This window comes from Argiope bruennichi, chromosome X1 (genome assembly GCF_947563725.1).
Source record: "Argiope bruennichi chromosome X1, qqArgBrue1.1, whole genome shotgun sequence".
Classification (NCBI taxonomy): domain Eukaryota; kingdom Metazoa; phylum Arthropoda; class Arachnida; order Araneae; family Araneidae; genus Argiope; species Argiope bruennichi.
In genome coordinates, this window is record NC_079162.1 from 60341206 (window position 1) to 60361559 (window position 20354).

Consider the following 20354-nt stretch of genomic DNA (forward strand, 5'->3'; position numbering starts at 1 on the left):
GAAATTATAAATCAGGAAATCAATATAGTAGTAATACAAATATAATTTAATAGTAATATAAACATATATTAATATAATATTAATTTAATAATAATATAATATTAATTTAATAATAATATAATATTAATTTAATAATAATATAATATTAATTTAATAGCAATATAACAGAATTTATTAGTAATATTAATTTAATGTTAATATAAACATAAAAAATTAATAGAGAATTTTAATAATGTTTAATAAAAATGAATGGAATATTTCTGAAATTATCTGCAACATTCTAAAGTCCAAATTAACAAGTAAACGAATATATAACTAATTTCAGTTTCTTACTTGAAATAATTAAAAATATGTTTTGATTCTTTACAATTTTGAAATTTTGTCACTACCTGAAGCAAAATATATCTATAATTATGGAAATTATAGATAATAATTTTAACAGATGCACTATTAAATAATCATAAATTATGCTTCTGTAAAATATTATTAATTTACTTTATAGTTTTTTTTGTGTGTTTTTATCATTGTTAATTAGATAAACTTTATGAAAATTTTCACTTTTTCTAATGCTTATTGTGGCAAACATAAGAAACTAAATTAAGACTTAATCGATTATTACAAGTCATTCTTCATTTTGTAAAATATATCTTAACAGAAATACAATTATTTTCATTTCCGTTAAAAATGTTGAGAAATTGAAATGCATTTATGAAATATATCAACCAAAGGGAAAGTCATTAGCATTCAGCTTAGTTTTGTACATAGGAAAATCTTAGAACATATGATTGTACTTTTAATTATTCCCAAAAAATAAGTAATTAAAAAATTGTTCCCTTAAAGTGACTATTAGATTAAACTTAAAGGAAAAGAAATCAAGGAGGTATTACATTTCCTATACCCAAAATATAGTTTGGTTGCTGCAATTTCTATAGAGAGTGAAAAAAAGAATTTTCAGCAAGTTTCACCATAGAATTCCCCGCTTTCACACTCATTCTTTCGTATTCTCAATAGTTCTTTTACAGTTGGATATATTTGAGATAAATTGTCGCTTTCTTTTGTTTAAAACACATTGAGTCGTGCGAAGTCACAATAAATGCCACATTATCCAGAATATCTTCTAAAAGGTATCAGAAACGGCCCATTTTTTTAAACGCAAAGCGAGCCATTCGTAAAAGAATACACCAGAAGAAATTGTTTCAGAAGATAGGATGCTCAATTGATAATATTGCGTCAGAAGTGAAGACATAAATTCGAACGAAGACCTACACATCGAAGCCGGATCGACTAAGAGAGAATTTCCAAAAAAATCGAGAAGCTATACCTAGTATTTCCTTTCTGTTTTTTTTTTTTTACGCGAGATTCTCTGTTTCACCACCGATTATTTTATAATAGCTAAAGCTTCAAAATTCCCAATCTTTTTATAAAATTTTTTAGAAAGAAACTTTAATAGATTTAACTCTACAGCATAATTCTATGAATACTCATAGTTAATTTTATTTCAAGTTTCAATAATGATTGAATTCAAATTTAGGAATTTAATGTAAAAATATCTTTAGCTTTACGCCTCGAAATCTAAATTAAATTCATTCCTTTTCTCTTACAGTCTCGATATAAATTAGATGGTTATTTAGGGCATAATATATACTGATCAATATAAAGTAAAAGTATATTTTAACAAAATTTTATCATGCATATAGATATTTTTATGAGATTTGTTCTAAATATATATTGGTCATTAGATAGGCAGAAATGTTGATTATCAAATTGATTCAAATAACAAATTCAAGCAATAGCAATTAAAAATATCTTTATATTTTTATCTGAAGTTTATATAGAATTTACTTACATACTAATACGGTTCTATGAATTCTATTTAAGTAATTTAATTTAAAATATCTTTAGCTTTATGCATCGATATTTTTCTCTTACTATCTCGATATAAATTAGATTATTATGTAAGGCATAATATGTACTGAAAATATAAAGTATATTTTAACAGCAATTTACCATGCACATAGTTATTTTTTTGAGATTTTTCTAAATATATTGGGCATTAAATAGACATGAATGTTAATTATTAAATTGATTTAGATAACACATAAATCCAAGTATTAGCTCTTAAAAATATCTATATAAGAGATATATAAAAATATTTATCTCTAAATATCTATCTTAAAAATATCTATATCTATATATGAAATTTAAATAGAATTTGTTTAATATTAATATGGTTCTAATGCCTTTATGTACAGTAAGATACATTTGTTAATATTTAAAAAATTAATATCATTAGATACTTTTGGGAAATTCAAGTAATCTGAGGCGAGATGTATTTTTTAAAAATCTGATTAAAAAAGATCTATCAGGGAAACTTTAATTTACTAAATTGTTTTAAAATCAGTTATCTAACTTTCTATGAAATCCAAAACCAATATTTCTGTCACATTTTATACAATAAGATACATTTAATAATATTGAAAAAAATTATATCATTAGATACAATTGGGAAATTCAACTAATCCGAGGTGAGATGTCTGGTTGAAAATTATCTATCTGGGAAAAACTTTACTAATTTGTTTTTAAAATTATACTTATCTGATCTTCCTTGAAATCCCAAACCTATATTTCTGTCATGTTTTGTAATAGTCACAGGAAAAATCTGCTCATTTGAAATATGTTAATGCGTTAATTCATTAATTCTAATTGCGCTCATAATTATCATCTATTGATTGAGAGAAATACCTATTTCCAAAAGATTTCATCACGTATTCAAACGCTTGACATGAATGAAAGCAAATATTGATGAAACTGACAGCTGAATTAATAATGCAATATTTACTTTTCTCGGTATTCTGTAAGCACTAAGCTGTGTTATCTTCCGATCATTTTAATGATATACCTGTCTTGTAACATTTCTCTCAATATTTCATTCTATGATAATAGGTACTTTACTCCCTGGTAGGAAAATTTCTTAACCGAATTTTGAAGTTCTTCTACTTCATTTGTAAAATTCTAAACGAAACTTTAAAGAATTTGGGGATTTAATGCTTTTGAGTTATTGTAAATGCCAGCCATTATGGGATATTTTTGGTTATTATGTTTGATAATTTAAATTATATCGGATTTATATATGAAAGCTGATAATACTATTTATTTTGAGCATTAAAAATTATCGACGAAGTTTGTTTCTTGCTTTAAAAAAATACTTTAAATTTTAAAGTCTTTTTTGACAAATTTTGTATCTTAAGTCGAACACAATGATTTCAATAACATTGTGGTTAACTATATTAAATTATTTTTTGAAAAGCATCAAGATACGGTGTGAAAGTTAAAAAAAGTTTCGGCATATTTACTTTCAAATTCATCTTTCAATAAGTTCAAAAATCTCTACTTTTTTTATTTCAGCAGTCTTATTGGAAATAAAATAAATCTATTTTAGCTTATAAAAATAATATAATTGTGTTTTCTTAATAATTGTTTTAAAGTTATTTTTTATTGGTTAAAATTTGGAAGAGTTCAAAAATATTTTATTCATATTTAATATTTTATGTAAGAAATTTTCAAGACTAAAAAAATGTTTTAACCTTATAATTTTGTAAGAGACAAATGTGAAGACTGAGATGAATTAATTGAAATTGTATTACTTTGTTAACAATATTACAAATAGAAGAGCGTATAATGCGTCGAAGCTCGTGACACAACTACACAGTTTGATCTGCGAATCTTTTAAACTGCTTCAAAATAGAGTTTATAAATAATTTATTGGGAAAAATTGTTTATAAATATAATTTCCTTCTCAGAGCACGAAGGATACTTTTTGAAAATATCAATAACATTAGTAAAAATTTTTAGAAATGCATCTACAGATTTATAATGATTTTATAAATGTTATAAAGCTTTGTACTGAATGACACATTTTATAAGAATATAAATATTTTTTTACATTTATTAATGGCGTAATAATTTTTTTCTATAAGAAGTTGATGATGCAAAGACATTAAGCAACTCTATTTTTGATAAAAGTTATGCATGTAAAAATAACTGTTAAAAAAACTATTTCGTTTTGAAAATTATCGAAATATTATAGTAATAAAATAAAAGAACTAAAATGCATTATAAGCTTAAACAGAGGAATTCTTTTAATCATTTGAATAAATTATTTAACAGAAATATTAATTGATTTGGAAAGTAATTAATAAGAAATATTCTTTTTTATCTTTAGTTTATATTATTAATATTAATATTAATTTTTGTACGCAAAAAAAGTGAATTTATTATTTAGCAAAAGCTTAAACTACTAAATTAAATTATATACCTAGCAAAATAACAGGGTTTATAGTTGTATAAATTAAAAAAACCAACATTAAAAAAACTCTGATGGCTTTCAAAAAATAAATTAAATGGTATTGAATACTCGTCTGATTGAAATCGAAAAAATCGGGGTTTCTGAAAATATTTTTTTTCACTAGATTTAGTCTCGATAAACTATTTGTCATAAAATTTTTGCAGATACAGTTATTGTGTCCATAAAATTTTACATTGATTCCATATTAATTCTTGGTCATTTTTCAAGTTCAAAGGAGAATATTGTTTAAGAAATTTATGTTTCACCCCCTTTAAAAAACGCAAGTAAACGGATGACATTAAACAGAAGAAATAAATACCAATGCCATTAAAAATATCTTTGAAAGCACGTGCCTTGTCCATCAAGTAAACAATTTGTCTGACTTAAAATTTTTTTCGCTTGTCTCAATGCTAAATAAGCATTTTCAGCACTTTTTTTATTGTCAAAATTTATCGTATTCACTGTAAACAGTTCTTTTCTCTTGTAAATGAATACGGAGAACGTAACACTGTATTTTAATTATGAATATTTATTAGTGAAATATATTTAAAAATGAATGTTCTAGATTGTTATTTTGTTGTGTAAACTGCTTTATAAAAATGAGTTTTATAGGACTTTCAGATACAAAATATATGGAAAAAATTTCTGGTCTAAAAATTTCGACTTTTCATTTCTTGCCACTTTCACTTTTACCCTCTTTGTTTCCAGGAAAATGACAGATTATCAGCAAGTCTGGTTTTTCCAGCTCGTATCAGTAAATATTGTAGACAGAACGAAAATTGATAAATGCATCAGAAATGATAAAATACCTGAATTATTTTTTTTCATCTTAGAGAAACCTAGTATTTTTCGAAAACTCGAAATATAACCTTTAATCAGAGTATATTCTTAATGTTTTAATTTAAAAAACATACAAGATTATTAATCTCTAAGAGAAAAAATATTATTTTCCCATCTGTTTATACATTTAAATAAATAATAGGGATATTATGGATTTCTTGAATTTAACACTTTTCCGTCGAGTAGCCCTAATTGTACAATTTTAATTAGTTCTTTTACAAAAAATGTGCACTAATTTTTTTGTCACTTTATCTATATACTATTTAATTAACACTGCGAATTTGGTAATCCGAATTGACTTGATTGAACTTTTTCGGCTAAAAAATTGATCATTAGGGAATAACATAAAAAACTCTCTTCAAATACATGTGTAACGGGTTTATAACTAAAAAATGGAGTGCATATACTTTTTTTCAAACAAACTGATAATTATTGAAATTTTGTTCTTTATATTCCTAGATGATTAACATTTGACTCATTGTTCTTCTTATAGTTAAAGCGTATTTGCATGTATAGCAATATTTGTCGTTTTCAATATATTTTCTATCAATTGCTGTTAAACTATTCAGAATTAAAAAAAAATTTAATGTTAATAATGAATGTCATTTATAGGGAGATTGTTTCTTTCCAGGAAATTATTATTTTTTTATACTTCAAAATAATTTTTTACAATGTATATTTTTTAAAGAAAAAGATAAATTTTAAAATTATTTTTGCATAATTTTTAACAATTATTGATATCAAACAAGCTTAATTTGCTAATAATATTAATTTGTAGGAGAAATGAGTTAACACCTTTTGGCTTGATTAATTATCTTATAGAAATCTTACTTAAGAAGATGCTTGATTGAAATCTTATATTAACTAAAATATTGAACGTACATGTGGAAAAGATATCTATGATTACGTAAGCATATTTTAGTTCAGTATACACTAATCAATGATTTTCTCCTGTTAATTTTTGATACTCTTGAAAAAAGAAAAAAAAAACATCTACAAATAAATTTACCAATACTATTTTTAGGCTTTGTCCAATGTCTCCATCCAAAGTTTATTTATCACATTTCAAGTAAGACTTTCAAATAAAACATTTTCAAATATTTTCTTCAAGCATTATTTTGTAAAAGAATGCATGCTCTTTTAACTAAATACGATTGAAATAGAATTATATGGATTATTGACTCAGTTGATCTAAGTAAATATTTTCTTTTGCCTGAAATTGGGAAAATATTTTGGAAATGAATTTATATAAGATAATTACATTTTACTGATAAAAAAGATAAATTTAAAATGATCTTCAAAAATTATCTTTCTCCTCGTATTTTTTAAAAGTTATTTTGCTTTCAAAAAAGTGAAATGGAAATCGTATAAATGTTAAATACCTTTGAAGTGTAATGCATTTTATTAAAATCTTTTATCCTGTGACGTTTAAACCTGTGTTATTCCCAGTTAGAGAATGGATCATCCAAGAAGGAAAAATTAGTCTTTCATAAAAATAGCTAGTTCTTTAGAAATCTTATTTAGAGAATAACTTACATATATAAATTTTTGTTTATAAGACAAATTAAAATTAGTATCTTATTGTAACTTCTAAATTTTGAAAAAACTTAATTTTCTCAAAAATTGCTCATTTATCCTATTTTACCTACGGTTACATGATTCGTGTATTTTAGATTTTATGCAGAAATGTTAATCGAGAGACTAATTTATTAAAATATTCATTAGAACTAATAATAAAATTGATTCTGAGATGCATAATATATTTTAAATTGAAGTACATTAATGATGTATCTTACATGTGGAATTTTCACGTCGCTCATTTTTAAATTAATTTTGAAAATTAATTCGAAGAAAATTTCCTTTCTTTTACTCGATATACATATATTGTAGTATTACAAAAGTTCAATTATCTATGATATATACTAGACTGTTACACATTTTATTAGCAAAAAGCTCAATAATAACAATTTTACTCAAATATTCTTTCTCAGAAATATAGAAACAGAATTATCACCACATTTAAACTTGCTTTATCGTAATGAATCGCCATAATTACTCAGCTGTGTTTACAAAAATCACAACAAATAATAAAAATAAAATTTAGAGCTCTAGAACTATTAATTAATCCTTAAAGATTAATAAATATTCATTAAAATTTTCTTGTTCTTTCGAAAATGTCTTAAATATTAGTATTCAAATTCAGAAGATTGTTATTTTTTAATTTTAAGTATCTCCTTAAAATTAATATTCCCGATTCTTAGTATTTATATTTTTAAATTTAAATATCTGTTAAAATTTTTTAATATTTATTTTATATTTAAATGGTTATGCTGTTTAAAAAAACAATTAAGAAATAATAATTTGTATTTTATAACTTTTTATAATTATTCTTTATTACCGATAAATTAATAAATGTGGGGACAAAAAAAGGTTAAAATAAATAAAAGAATTTCAAAATCCTGAATTATAGAAAACCCAGTTTAAGCTTTTGATTTTAAAGATTCAGTATTAAGCATTATCTTCATTGAAGAGTTTCATTATTAAATGTTTTAAGTGAGAAATCTGAAATAGAAAAACCGTGAAGGTTAGGAAAAAAAATTAGAAATCGTGACACCAATTTTCACCTCCAATTTATTTTTTATCAGCTATTATTTACATTGATAAGAAACAGAGATAATGGCCGTTCCTTTAAAATCAATACACACAACATTTACTTAGGGATTTACTTCCTGTCATAGTTCCAGTTTTACTTCCCTCCATGTTCTTGGAAAATGTTCTTTCTATCCTTAAGTTTCGAACAGATAATGCTATACTTCAACAGAATTCAAATCACTATTGAATTTTATCAGTTTTGTTTGTTTTAAATAAGTTTTATTGTAATTATCACCTTGATAAAAATAAAAAAATTCTAATATGAAATAAAAACATCATAATGTTAAGTGAAATTTAGACAAATAATAAAAATTTTCCCATTTTTCTTAATGTATAGTTTAAACTAGCAATTTTTCTGATTTAAAATAGTTTCTTAAAAAATTCTAAAACCATCTTAAAAATATATTTACTCTTTATTGTGGAGCCTGGAAGTTTTTCTTTATTCATAAATTATAAATAAAGTTAATTATAATCAATTAATGTTTTTACGATATCTGTCAATAAACTGCTTATAGTTAGATTTTTTATTGCAACTGTTTTAGAATATTTTTTGATATTTTGAATAAACCTTTTGCAGTTTAATAAGTGTCATAAGACTTTTTGAATTAAAAAAAAAAACAACACTTTTTTTACTGAAACTTGTTTTATAATACTCTTTCATTCTTAGTCAATAAAATAATACAGAATAATACTTTCTATCTGAAAAGAAATTTTCTCGTTTATATAAATTATATAAAAATATCAAGTATTTTATATAATTTATATAAAATACTTGAATCATCATGTTTCATACGATGATGATTTATTACTTAGAAATCTGTAAATTTGTCTGAGCGTCCAAGAAATATTACTTCTGTTATAAGGTATGCGATTATTTTACTAGAAATACATATTTTTATTTACTACATTAAACCAAAAATAATTATTGCTAATTGATAAAATTATGTTATGTCAGTGCTATGCTAATTTTAGTGAATGAAGTAAATGATGATGGCTTTTTTTAAAAAAAATATTTATGTACAAATAGATTCAAATATGTTTTGAGGGTATTGTAATTCGTATTCGTATCATATAAATGAGCAAATTTTAGTTAATAAAATGCCGAATCGATACTTTATTTCAAAAACTGAATGCACTTCTTTTGGATGCTTTCCAAATACTTCGCTGAATTTCAGAATTTTATGTACTTCAAAAAATTTTAATTTTTTTTTGTTGCAAGTCCCTAAACTAGTCTCAATATCCTGAATATATACCTTTTGTTGCATTTAAGGCAACAGATTTGCCAAAATAGTCCGTTTAGTTCGTAGATACCTCTGAATATGTCAAGGACTATTTCAAACTCGCTTGGTTCAGAAGAGTTCTAGAGCAAAAAGAGATTTTGTATTTTAAGATGTTCGAAACGCATTGCCTTTTTTTGGGAGTCTTCCCCTTCCTTCTCTAGAAATGGGACGTCTAACCCAATAATGGATTTCTTTTGATTCCTTTTATACAGTTCCTGTGCTGTTGCCGTGTGCTCATATTTGCTTATGCATTTATTATACACTTTTTTATACGTTTGCATAGCACGTGTTTAAGTAATATAACAGTTGGGGATGAAGAATTTGGTCAGCGCTTCCTTTTTATTTTTTTTAACTAAGAGGTTTTTAAAATCTTATTAATAAAACTTCAATGTTGTGCTTTGTAATTATGGGATTTAATACATTGAAACGATTGATATTATTGACACTTTTATACATACTGTGATTCTTTTTTTATATATTTATATAACTGCTGTTTAATGATTTTGTTTTGAAATAAAATACAGCTTTCAATAGTAATATATCAAAATACATTTTATTTCATATTGTTTTTCAAAGCATAAAATGATGTAAAATTTCAAATTAAATTATTTATTAATATGATGAGTCTAAGAAAGTTTTGAAATCTAAAGAGGAGTATAAGTGTTTGAATATTTGTCTGAAAAATACAATTCATTTTTACGGAAATAAGAATTTAAATTATTATCTCTGTTATTTCAGAATTTTTTAGGGCTTTGAAATGTAAATTTAAATTATTGAAACGTAATTTGTAAACTTAAATTATGGGTTTTAAATTATTGAAAATGATGCTGTTAAATCGGATTGATGCTGAGAAAAAAATCTTTTTACATAAACTTTTGAAGCTCGCAATCAGAAAAATATTTAACAAAAATACTATGTTTTTCTAAAAAAATTAGTCTGCATTATTCATTCTTTCATAGCTTGCAGTTAATGCCGTTTAAAATTTGAAAGTTCCCTCAAATAATAACTACATTATTTTGATAGAAAAGATAATTTTAGTCGACGCAAGGTAAATAGCAGATAAACGGGATGGAGATTAATGACTAAAGATATTACTTTTTAAAGTTAGTTTGATATCATGAAATACAAAGTCTTTTTTCAAATTAGAGTCAATAAATATTCCCAGAGAATTGAAAAAGCTTGACAAATCCAAAAAAATAATTGGGCTAAATCTTCAAGGGTTATTTATTGCGTACAAGACTTTTGCAGAACTTCAAATAACAAATCGAGAATTTATTGCAGTCACGTAAATGAAATAACACCCTAATTAAATCCCTATAGTTTTATTGTATTCTGAGAAGAAAATGTAGCAAAGAACATACTAATGACTCTTACTTGGATTGAATGCTTATACGTGCAATTTAAAACGAATAACTACGTAGAAAAATATAATAAAAGATCATATCAAAATTTTTAAACATGTCTGGGCAATGAATCGCCATGTTTACTGTTATAATAATAAAATTTTAATTCTCTATTATCCCTGTACCTTCATACTCTTGGTCAATGATATTTTGATTAAGGAACATTAAAATTCATGCATTTAATGTAGATTAAAATGGATATTACTATAAAAATAACATGATAAAAATTTTAGCACTCATATTCTTTTTAACATATAAAGATTTTGAACTATTAATCATTGCATTCACTAACTTGGAAACATGTGCTTGGCTTCCTGTCGTACAAAGAATTACGGCATAGAATTAAAGTAACAATTTTGAAGACAGATGAGAATACATAAACATTTATACTATTTCAATCCAAAAATAAATAATCCTAAGTCAAATAAACCGAAGAAAAATGTGTATTCATAAAATAAAAATAAAAATCTCTGAATTGTAACCATTTTGTTGGTTTTTAAAATCTCAAAAGAAAATTAACGCTTTTATTCTAATTTAATATAACGTATTCTTTAAGATAAGCTTAATTAGTGTGAAATTAACACTACATGAACTTCTTTTCAATGACAATGAATAGTTGAGCTTTGAAGTTTTAATATGAATAAATAATAGTCGTAAACATCAGATAAAAGATTTCTCTGTAATTTATATAATAGAATTCACTTCATAATTATCTTCTGTTCAATCTCTGTAATCTTTGAAGTTGATGGTAAATTTTTACTGATAACTGCATGCATTATGGCTATGCTGCAACAATATATTCAGTGTTTCTTCCGTTTTACTGCATTAATAATCTGAAATTATGCAACTTATTGTATTATGCTCCCATGCGATTATTTCTCATTAAGTCAATGGACGATTTTGATCAATATCAATTTTATGCAACGCTAGTTATCTTCAAGAAATGATTCTTAGTAAGCAAATATATGAAACACTGAATAGAAAAAAATCATGTTGGAAATTGAGAAAAAGATGACTAGAGAAATTACAATTTTTTTTTCTGCAAATAAACAAAGCAACACTTATCAAGCATGGCGAAATAATTGATTCGAAAATAATATTTAATTTGAAAAAGCTTATAGCAGTTTATTTTCATGCAAGTGTTTTTAGTTTTGTTGCAGCTTTTAATGTATTTCTCAAAATTTTGCATTTTACAAAATAAAAATTGTAAATACGATGCATTATGCCACTGTTGAGCTTGAAAAGATTTTTAATGAATTTTGATTTAGATGCTAATTAGATTTAAAATATTTCCTGTTTTAAATAAAGTATTTTACCTTTAGGGCATAATTTTGCATATTGTAGAATATTAAAAAGGCATCTGTGCTGAAAGATTCCTAATTTATTTATTTCATGCAGGTTTAGGTTTTCATCATTGTCTTACTTCCTTTATTGTTTCGAAGAATTCCTAAAAATTAAAATTAAATTGATTTCTTCAGAACATTTTATCATTCTTAGATGTAAATTTATAAGCAGAAATTATTCTGGGAAAACCCATAGTTATTAATCGTGCATATCAATAACCGATTTTGATTAATTTGGTTCAATTAAGAGAAAAGAATTTTATGAGTTACTTTCTTCAATAAGTAGAAGCGAATGAGAAAGTATTTCATATTCAAATCTCATTACTCCAGTACCTTATCTTTTATTCGACGAAAAAAAAAACATTCCTATAGCATTAAAACTTCAGAAAAATAAAATAAAATTTGCATTTATTTGGAAAAAAACCAAGAAATATTCAAGACTGTTTATCAAGCAGTGTGCTGTTTCAATCATAAATTTCTATAAAACCAAATAAAGCTATATCTTCAACTAGTTTCCGATTTGAATTTGATAAATAACTTCTTATTATTCAAATAACTGCAAAACTGAATTTTCAGAATCATTTATCTCGATTCTAACCACTCGCAATTCTTTGTAAATATAACTCTCATCCATAATTTTCATTGGACATCAAACGAAGAGAGAGCATAAAATTCTGTAAATACCAAATCACGAACACGTTAAACTAAAGACCAATTTCCCTCTTATATCAAGTAGCTTCATTTCGAGCGACAACTTTGGTCTTTTTAAAAAAGCAACCTCTTCCAAGTTCTCCTACTTTGCATGCAAATGGGCAATTGCAGCATTGCTGTGAAACAATTGAATGTATTATGCCAGAACTTTCGATCCCTACAACGAAAAGGTAGCACTGATCTTTCATTGTCTTTCATGGAGACATTATTTAAATTCTTTCATACGTGTGAGGGATGAATATCTTATATGAATATGAGATCAGATAGGCGAGAAAGGACCTATTTTAGAAAATAAAAGTTTTCATTACAGCCAGGAAAGTATTTCGGCGAGCTGCACATAAGTTTCGTGAAAGATCAGCTGGTTAGACCACAAATACATGCTGTTCAACATGTCTCTTCTCGTACTAAACAATTTGAATATTTGAATATTGCGGTTCGTTAATATATGGCTTCTTTATCTAGTGTTTGGTTCTGTAAATGGGCTCTTTTTGGATTCTTTATATATTAAAGAAAATCCATCGTAGATTTCTTTTTATTGAAAAAGGAAGTGAATGCAGGATTTTGCATTTTTACGATCTGTGATTTTAAAGAATAAATAGAAATAATAGCAAATTTGATTGAATAATTTGAGAATAAGAATGATTCCAAATGCATATTTAAATTTAATGCAGGATTTTGTATTTTTATGATCTATAATTTTAAGGAATAAAGAGAAAAAATAACATTTTTTTTGCATAATTGGAGAGTAAGAATGATTCGTACATTTAAATTTAAACATAATGAACAATTTTATTTGCTTTATGAATTTTGCACAATGTTGAGTTTCAGATACAATCTTAAAAACTATTTGCATTGCTATTTATATTATAATGTATGATTAGTTTGTAAATAGAATAAATAGTTTATAGATGTTAATAAGAATATGCTTTCATAGTCTAGGAAGAATCGGAATGCTTTATCATAAAACTACAGTTCCAGGAAATAAAATACATGGAATTCAGGCTTTGCACAAAGAAACATAACCTTTTTTTAGAAAGCTTTCATCTCAGAAAAATAAAAAATTCTGATAATAATGTAGCTTTCTTTTATATTGAGGGAAATAATTACAGAATTTTATTGTTTTATTTATACATTATTTAGGTAAAAATTATACGTTTCTCATTAAAATTCAGATCGTCTTAAAATTCTCAATTATTTGTCAATTATTTCTAAAAATTATCAATTATTTTGATCAAGCAATTTTTAAATTTTGAAAACACAAAAGTGCTGGAAAAATACAGAGAAAATTGCAGGTTAGTTTTCTTAGAGAATTAAAAATATTTTGTAGAAATTCATCGATATTCATTATATCGTGCAAAACTCGAATATTTTTCAAAATTCATATTTTGAGAAAATTACCTGATTTCATTGGTTATAACCTTCGTTCCTATATATAAGATGACCCCATGTGGCATAGAACAAAGAAATAATATTATTTTCGAGTTATTTTGTTCACATCAATTGATAGTCATTAGTGGTCAGGGTTTTTGATTGATTATGGGCCCTAATGACAGTTAAATGCAATGAGTAGTTGGTAAATTATTTTTTTCACAGAATAATAATACATATTTATTTTTCATCAATTTAAGACGATTTAATTTTATTTCATTTCCAAGTTTTCTTAACATTTGTGTGAAATCAATTATATTTAAATGCCAGTATTATTCGAAGTATTCTGTGTAAAATAAAAAATAAACTATTTTTAATCATTTTAATATACTGAATCGCTATTACTATTTAGTAGTTAGAGTCTCTGATAATTTCTGGAAACCATATATTAATATGTAATTTTTTTTTTATTTCAGAATGGCAATTTATAATATTTTTGTATATATAAATTTATTTGATCGTTATTAACATTTATAAAGTAATAAAAGGCTTAGATGTGTATTATAGACTCCTGTGCTTTTTGTGGAACCATTTTGTGACGAATGTCAAAAATTTTAGTGTAAAAATATTGTTTCCGCCAAAATCGTTTCAGCAACCCAGAAAATCCTTTCAGCAAAGGAAGAATTCAGTTTCCTAAAACTGCTGAATGCCATGTTCATCTTCCACATAAAATGCTGAGGATAAAAAAATGTTGTATATCTACTTTGCGATGGGTGGCCCCTTTTTTCATTTTAACATTTTTTGCGCATGACAATTCTAATGCTCAGACTAGAAAAAACTCGCTGTCATATCCCATTACTTTGCTGAAAATGCGAAATATTTTCATAGCATTCGAAAGATAAATTAGTTTTGAGAATTGAAAGCTAATAGACAGTAAAGTTTATCCGTAATTTTTAAAAATGATAAAAAATAGTGTTAAGAAAGATTTTAAGGCGATTTTTATGTCATTTGCATTAATGGTTCTTACGTAATTCTACAATTAAAAATTTCTAAGTAACACTTAAAATAACAATTAAAAATTTCCAAATAACAGTTAAAATAGCAATGAAAAATTTCCGAATAACATTTCAAAATATCTTTAGAGGGAAAATAATTCTTTCTGTAGTAAAAAATAATAAATACCCATATTATTATTAATATTTCCTAAAAAGTTAACATTTGAAATTTAAGAACGTAAAAGTTGCATTACCTATATATTAAATTAATATATAGAAAGTCTAATATTAATTAAGAAAGGAATATTGTAATAGTTAATTTGATGGTGCGAAATGCATTGTTCTTGAAATTAGACTATTTATTTTTGAATAAATGAACCAAAAGATACTGAGTAAATCTTATAACATTTAAATATATATTCATTTGATTTTTGGATAGTTAATAGTTAGATTACAGTTTCTATTTCGTTACATTTGGTGTATTCAAAAATGCTTTGTTAATTATTATATAGAAATAAAAAAAATGAAATGGTTTCTACATAAGATAAATGAGATAAACATTGGGAGAGGAGTAAAAAATTGGAAGACATAGAAACGTCTGATTTGTTAAAGCTATTCCCATTTCGAGATAAACGCGATTTAAAATTTTAATGCAAATAAAATTGAGTTTTGAAAAACATGGAAATTATCTTAAATTGATTTTCTTATTTGTTTTATAAAAGTTTGTTTACGAGTTTAAATGATATAAATTAATACCTGTGATTTCTTAAAATATGAGACATTTTCTTATAACGTCTGCCTACGATATATTGTAAAACTGGTATGTAATATAGAATTAATCAAATTTTGCTAATTAATATTAATTAAATTTATTCGGTAATTCAATGTTTGAGATATAAAATCTAGAATTCATTTTAAAATCTCTATAAAACACAGAATATTGACTTAATTTATCGATAATGTTCAAACATAAATATTGTTCTAAAGAAAAGTCCACCTAAGACTCTTCTTTAACGCCTACATGATGACAGATGATGGATGCCAGACCATATCTTTTTGTTTTGAATTTTTTTAACCCATGAACAAACTACTTATACCTTAATACATTTCATTACTTCAATATAAATAGAAAAAAACGCGTTAGTATTTTGTTTAGTTGCACAAAAAGCAAATATTTCAAAATGGATGCATCGATTCCATTAATGTTATGCTAGGGCATGTAGGAAAGTTATTTCATTTAAAAAGCTTTGAATGTTGTAGACTAATGAAAAGAAGTTTCAAAAAATGATTAAAATGGCTCTGAAAGTATTAATCTATAAATATTTTATCGTAGGTGTAAATTTATTGTGGTCCATTTTTTTAAGATCCTAGAGAAAGCTTTAATAATAATTATTAGAACCGTGAATATAAAGCTGATATTTAGCGGCCATGGCTGTATGTCTGGCAGCTTGAAGTTTCATTCAAATTTCTGTACGAAAAATGTTTTATTACAATATAAATTTCAAATCATTCATTTTTTAAAACGACAAATAGACTTGTAAAGAAAATTTAGATTTAAATATAATTCGTATAGTAAAAGTTACATTCAGTTAAAAATTAATATATGTATCTACAAATCATTTGAAATCTTCTTTAATATGCATAGATAAAAGCATTTGATATGCCTAGAAAGAGTGATTTTAGTAAGAAGCAATAATAATCAATTAATCAAACAATGCATGATCCAATAAAATCCATTCATATAATAATGGAGATCATTCAAAATACACTTTCAATGTCTCAGGAAGAAATTATCAGGAAGCAAACAGTGATCTAACTGATCATTTGAAATGAAATCTTATCCACAAGAAACCTGTCACATTTACTTTCTGCTAATATGATTCAAATCTGAAAAGTCAATTGAAAGAAGTGGAATTTCATTCAAAGGAATTCATTTCAAAGGAATAAAGTCTGTTATCACAAAACCAAGAATTATTCTGAAAAGAAAATATGCAAAATGGAGACATGAATTTTTCTCCCTCTTCTCGATTTTACATGTTTAAAACTAGCTTTTTTTCTTATTAAATGCTTTGAATGACAAGAAAGAACAAATTTATGTAAAATTTGAAACATTTTATAGCGAATATAAAGACAAATAAGTAAAATTATTTTAATAGTGCTCTGTGTCAATAAATTTCAATATACATGTTTGATTAGATATATTGCTGTTTCATTTTAAATTATATTGAATGTTCTTTAGTAATTTTTTTCAATTATCATTTCCGACGAAGTAAAAGAAAGTATAAACATATTAATTGTTTCATTGTTTCCTATTTTATCAATTTGTAATTTTGTTTAGTATTAAATAATAAATAAAATCTGAATTCTTAGTTTAGAGGCAAAAGAAAAATAGTATAAACATTTACGACAAACTGAATTATAAGAAGATGAAAATGAAATAATGAATTGTTTCAAGCTGCAAACTCAAGTCTATGTATGAATTTCAATCAGCATCTGTTATTAACTCTTATTATTAGAGTCGAAGTATTATTTGGTTAGAAATGATTATTTTACAAGTTTTATTTGTCTTATAAATAAAACAAAAGTAAAAAAATATTCATAATAGTGTTTCGCAAATTGGAGCAAGATATTTAACGCGGTATTTAAAATTCTGCTTAAAAATAATTAAAGTTATTAATTAAAATTCAGTTTTTTTCAATGTTATAAAATAAGGATAAAATAAAGTTAAAGAATATAAAGTATTTTTTCCTGGTAGATAATGCAGGTTATTATTTTTCACGCTTTGCACATATTGTAGCGTCATTTCTTATTCAGATATAAATTCCACTCATTTATTTAATAATACTAATGCAATTAATGCAAGATCTATTCGATTTTAATTTTAAGCATTTTTGCCGAATTTATATTTGAAATTAATTCCTCCATTTAACCTTGTTTTTTAAAGATTATTTGAGAGTGTTGTTCTCACAGCTCAATGGAAATTTTCTTTAGAATGGAATTTCAGTAGATATTTTTAGAAAATAAAATCTTATCTTATTGTGAAAGATATAATTTCTCAGGTGGTAGCAATACAATGTCTTTCTTGGATAAAAGTTGATTGAGTCATGCTTATATGTTTGACAATGAAATTTTCGCAGGTTTTGACGAAAGTGAAAATAAGCATATCAACCAAGACATGATCGTAATCTTGTTCTCTTAGTTCTTAAAAGCCATAGGTGATAATGATAACAGTTTTCTTAAATAAAAAAAAGCACTTATTGAGATCCACTCAATTGTACTTTCATTGGCTAAAAGGTTTATTTGAATATTTTTCAAAGCATATCAAAAAGAGATAAACTTTCTCGCTTGCGCGTTATCTTAAACCAATTGGGATTTCTAGTTGTGTCAAAGTTTTTGTTGTCAGTTCTAAGTAGAAAATAAGTATATTTTCTACTACATACATTAAGTATGTTTTACTTTAAAATATATCTATAATTTTAAATACATTATAGATAGATATATATCAATTATTTTAATAAAATATCTGCAATTTTTGCTTATATAACACACATAAAATACAACATTTTAAAGTAAATTAAATTTTTATACGAAAGGCTGTTTTTTCTTTGCGCCATACTGATTAATCGCCTTATTTTATTTGTCTATCTAAGAAGTTTTCATGGCCTAAGGTTATGGATAAACAACAAATATAAAAAATCAAAAATATATCAAACTATATCAAATTATTCTAATAGTTAAATCATCTTTTAAAACAAAAATACGAAATCAGAACCTTTACATTTTATTTTCAAACCATGAATAATATTTAAATTTAAGCATAGGCCGAAATAAAACTATACAAAGAAGTATTTTACATATATATTTTCTTTATTACAAATAATAAAATATGCTATTCTTATATAATAAATATTTAAATATTAACACAAAGTTCAATATGCAGAGCAAATGTAAATTTGGCTTCTCTGCCATATAGAGAGCATTGTATTTGGTTTAGCAATATAAATTATAAAGAAAAATATAGAATTATTAATTTCCTTTAATTTTCTTTCATATAAATCAAAGTTTTCATAAAAAATAAAAAAATTCAAATTCAAAATTAAAAATTAAAAAAAAAGTACAGCAAAAGGTGCACATGTATCAGATAAAAAAAATATCAGGAATAAATTGCAATAAATAATAAATCAGAAAATCAGTACTAAATGAAAATAAACATAAATTTTCTAAACGGAAAAAAATAATAGAGTTGTACTTACAATTCACTAGATCTCTTGGTGAACATCACATAGTTGCAGTTGCAGCCTCCGATTTTCCCTGCAAACCTAATTGCCTTACAGACTTTATTGCATTCCAGTGTCCTTTTTTCGGCGTTGACCGCAAGTAAAATGCAAGGGAATAGGATGCAGATAAATAAATAGAAATAATTGCTGCCCATTTTGAAAAAAATTTTTAAGGCGTGCAATGGACGAAAGTCTTACAATCGCTCTCTCGCTCAAAGGACAGAATCCAAATGAATGTGTGTTTATATACAACAGTGGCACGGCGGGACTTGTGCGTGGATGTGTCTTTCTGTGCGGAAAAGAGTTTTAAAACGCCTACATTAAAACGTGCCCAATTGTGACGTCATTTCCCCGCTCGACCAATGGGAAGATGCGAGATTTGAAATTGGGGAAGAAAATGTTGTCTTTGAGAGTACTCCTCCATAAAAATATGGGAGGGGCGACTTGTAGCATCCCAACTTCGACGGTGCACAATAAGAGCACCTATTTCAGTGCTTTCTGCCACCGCGTTTTTCCCCGCAAAATGCATGCAGGGGACGTATATATTTTAAAAATTCCTCGCCGTTTCCGGAAGAATCTGCGAATTAAATTCTCCTTTAGGTATTTTCTAGGCACTGAGAAAAGGAATTTTATTTTGTGGGAATATTAAAGTCTTGCTTGTTTGAAGAAATTGCTTTTATGAAATACGAATTGTTTAATGAATTTTTCAAGTGTCGAAAATGGATTTTACTATATTGTTTGTTATAAGAAATATTAATTAAAACTTCGTTTTCGGAACTATTTAGGGATGCTTTCATGAAAAGTTTGGATAAATAATAAATATAGATGCATATATTTAAAAAAAAATCTATATCAGTATCTATTTTGAGGATAAATTTGTTTCAAAATGATACAGATGTCTTTCTCTGATAAAATGGTTTTCACAAGGTAATGATTTTGATATTTGTTTTGTTTTCATTATTTGAAATTTGTTCAGTGCAAAAAAAAAAAAAGTTGCAAATGAATTAAAAAAAAATTTCATAATATTTCATAATGATGCAGATGCTTGTTTCAATGATGTAGATGATAATTCAAATTAGGCTTATTTTTTTAATTTTGAATCTTGAATTTTTTTAGTGTAAAAATGATAAATAATTAACA

At 25.0% G+C, this 20354-nt stretch overlaps 1 protein-coding gene across 1 annotated transcript in view; it reads right to left on the reverse strand.

Annotated features, from left to right (window-relative positions):
• Positions 1-19511, reverse strand: part of LOC129958999 (uncharacterized) — a 31442-nt gene extending 11931 nt beyond the window's left edge. The window contains exon 1 of the mRNA XM_056071765.1: positions 19191-19511. Within this exon, the coding sequence (XP_055927740.1) occupies positions 19191-19369 (179 nt within the window). The 5' untranslated portion in view covers positions 19370-19511. The remainder of the gene's footprint in view (positions 1-19190) is intronic.
• Between the last annotated feature and the right edge of the window lie 843 nt (positions 19512-20354).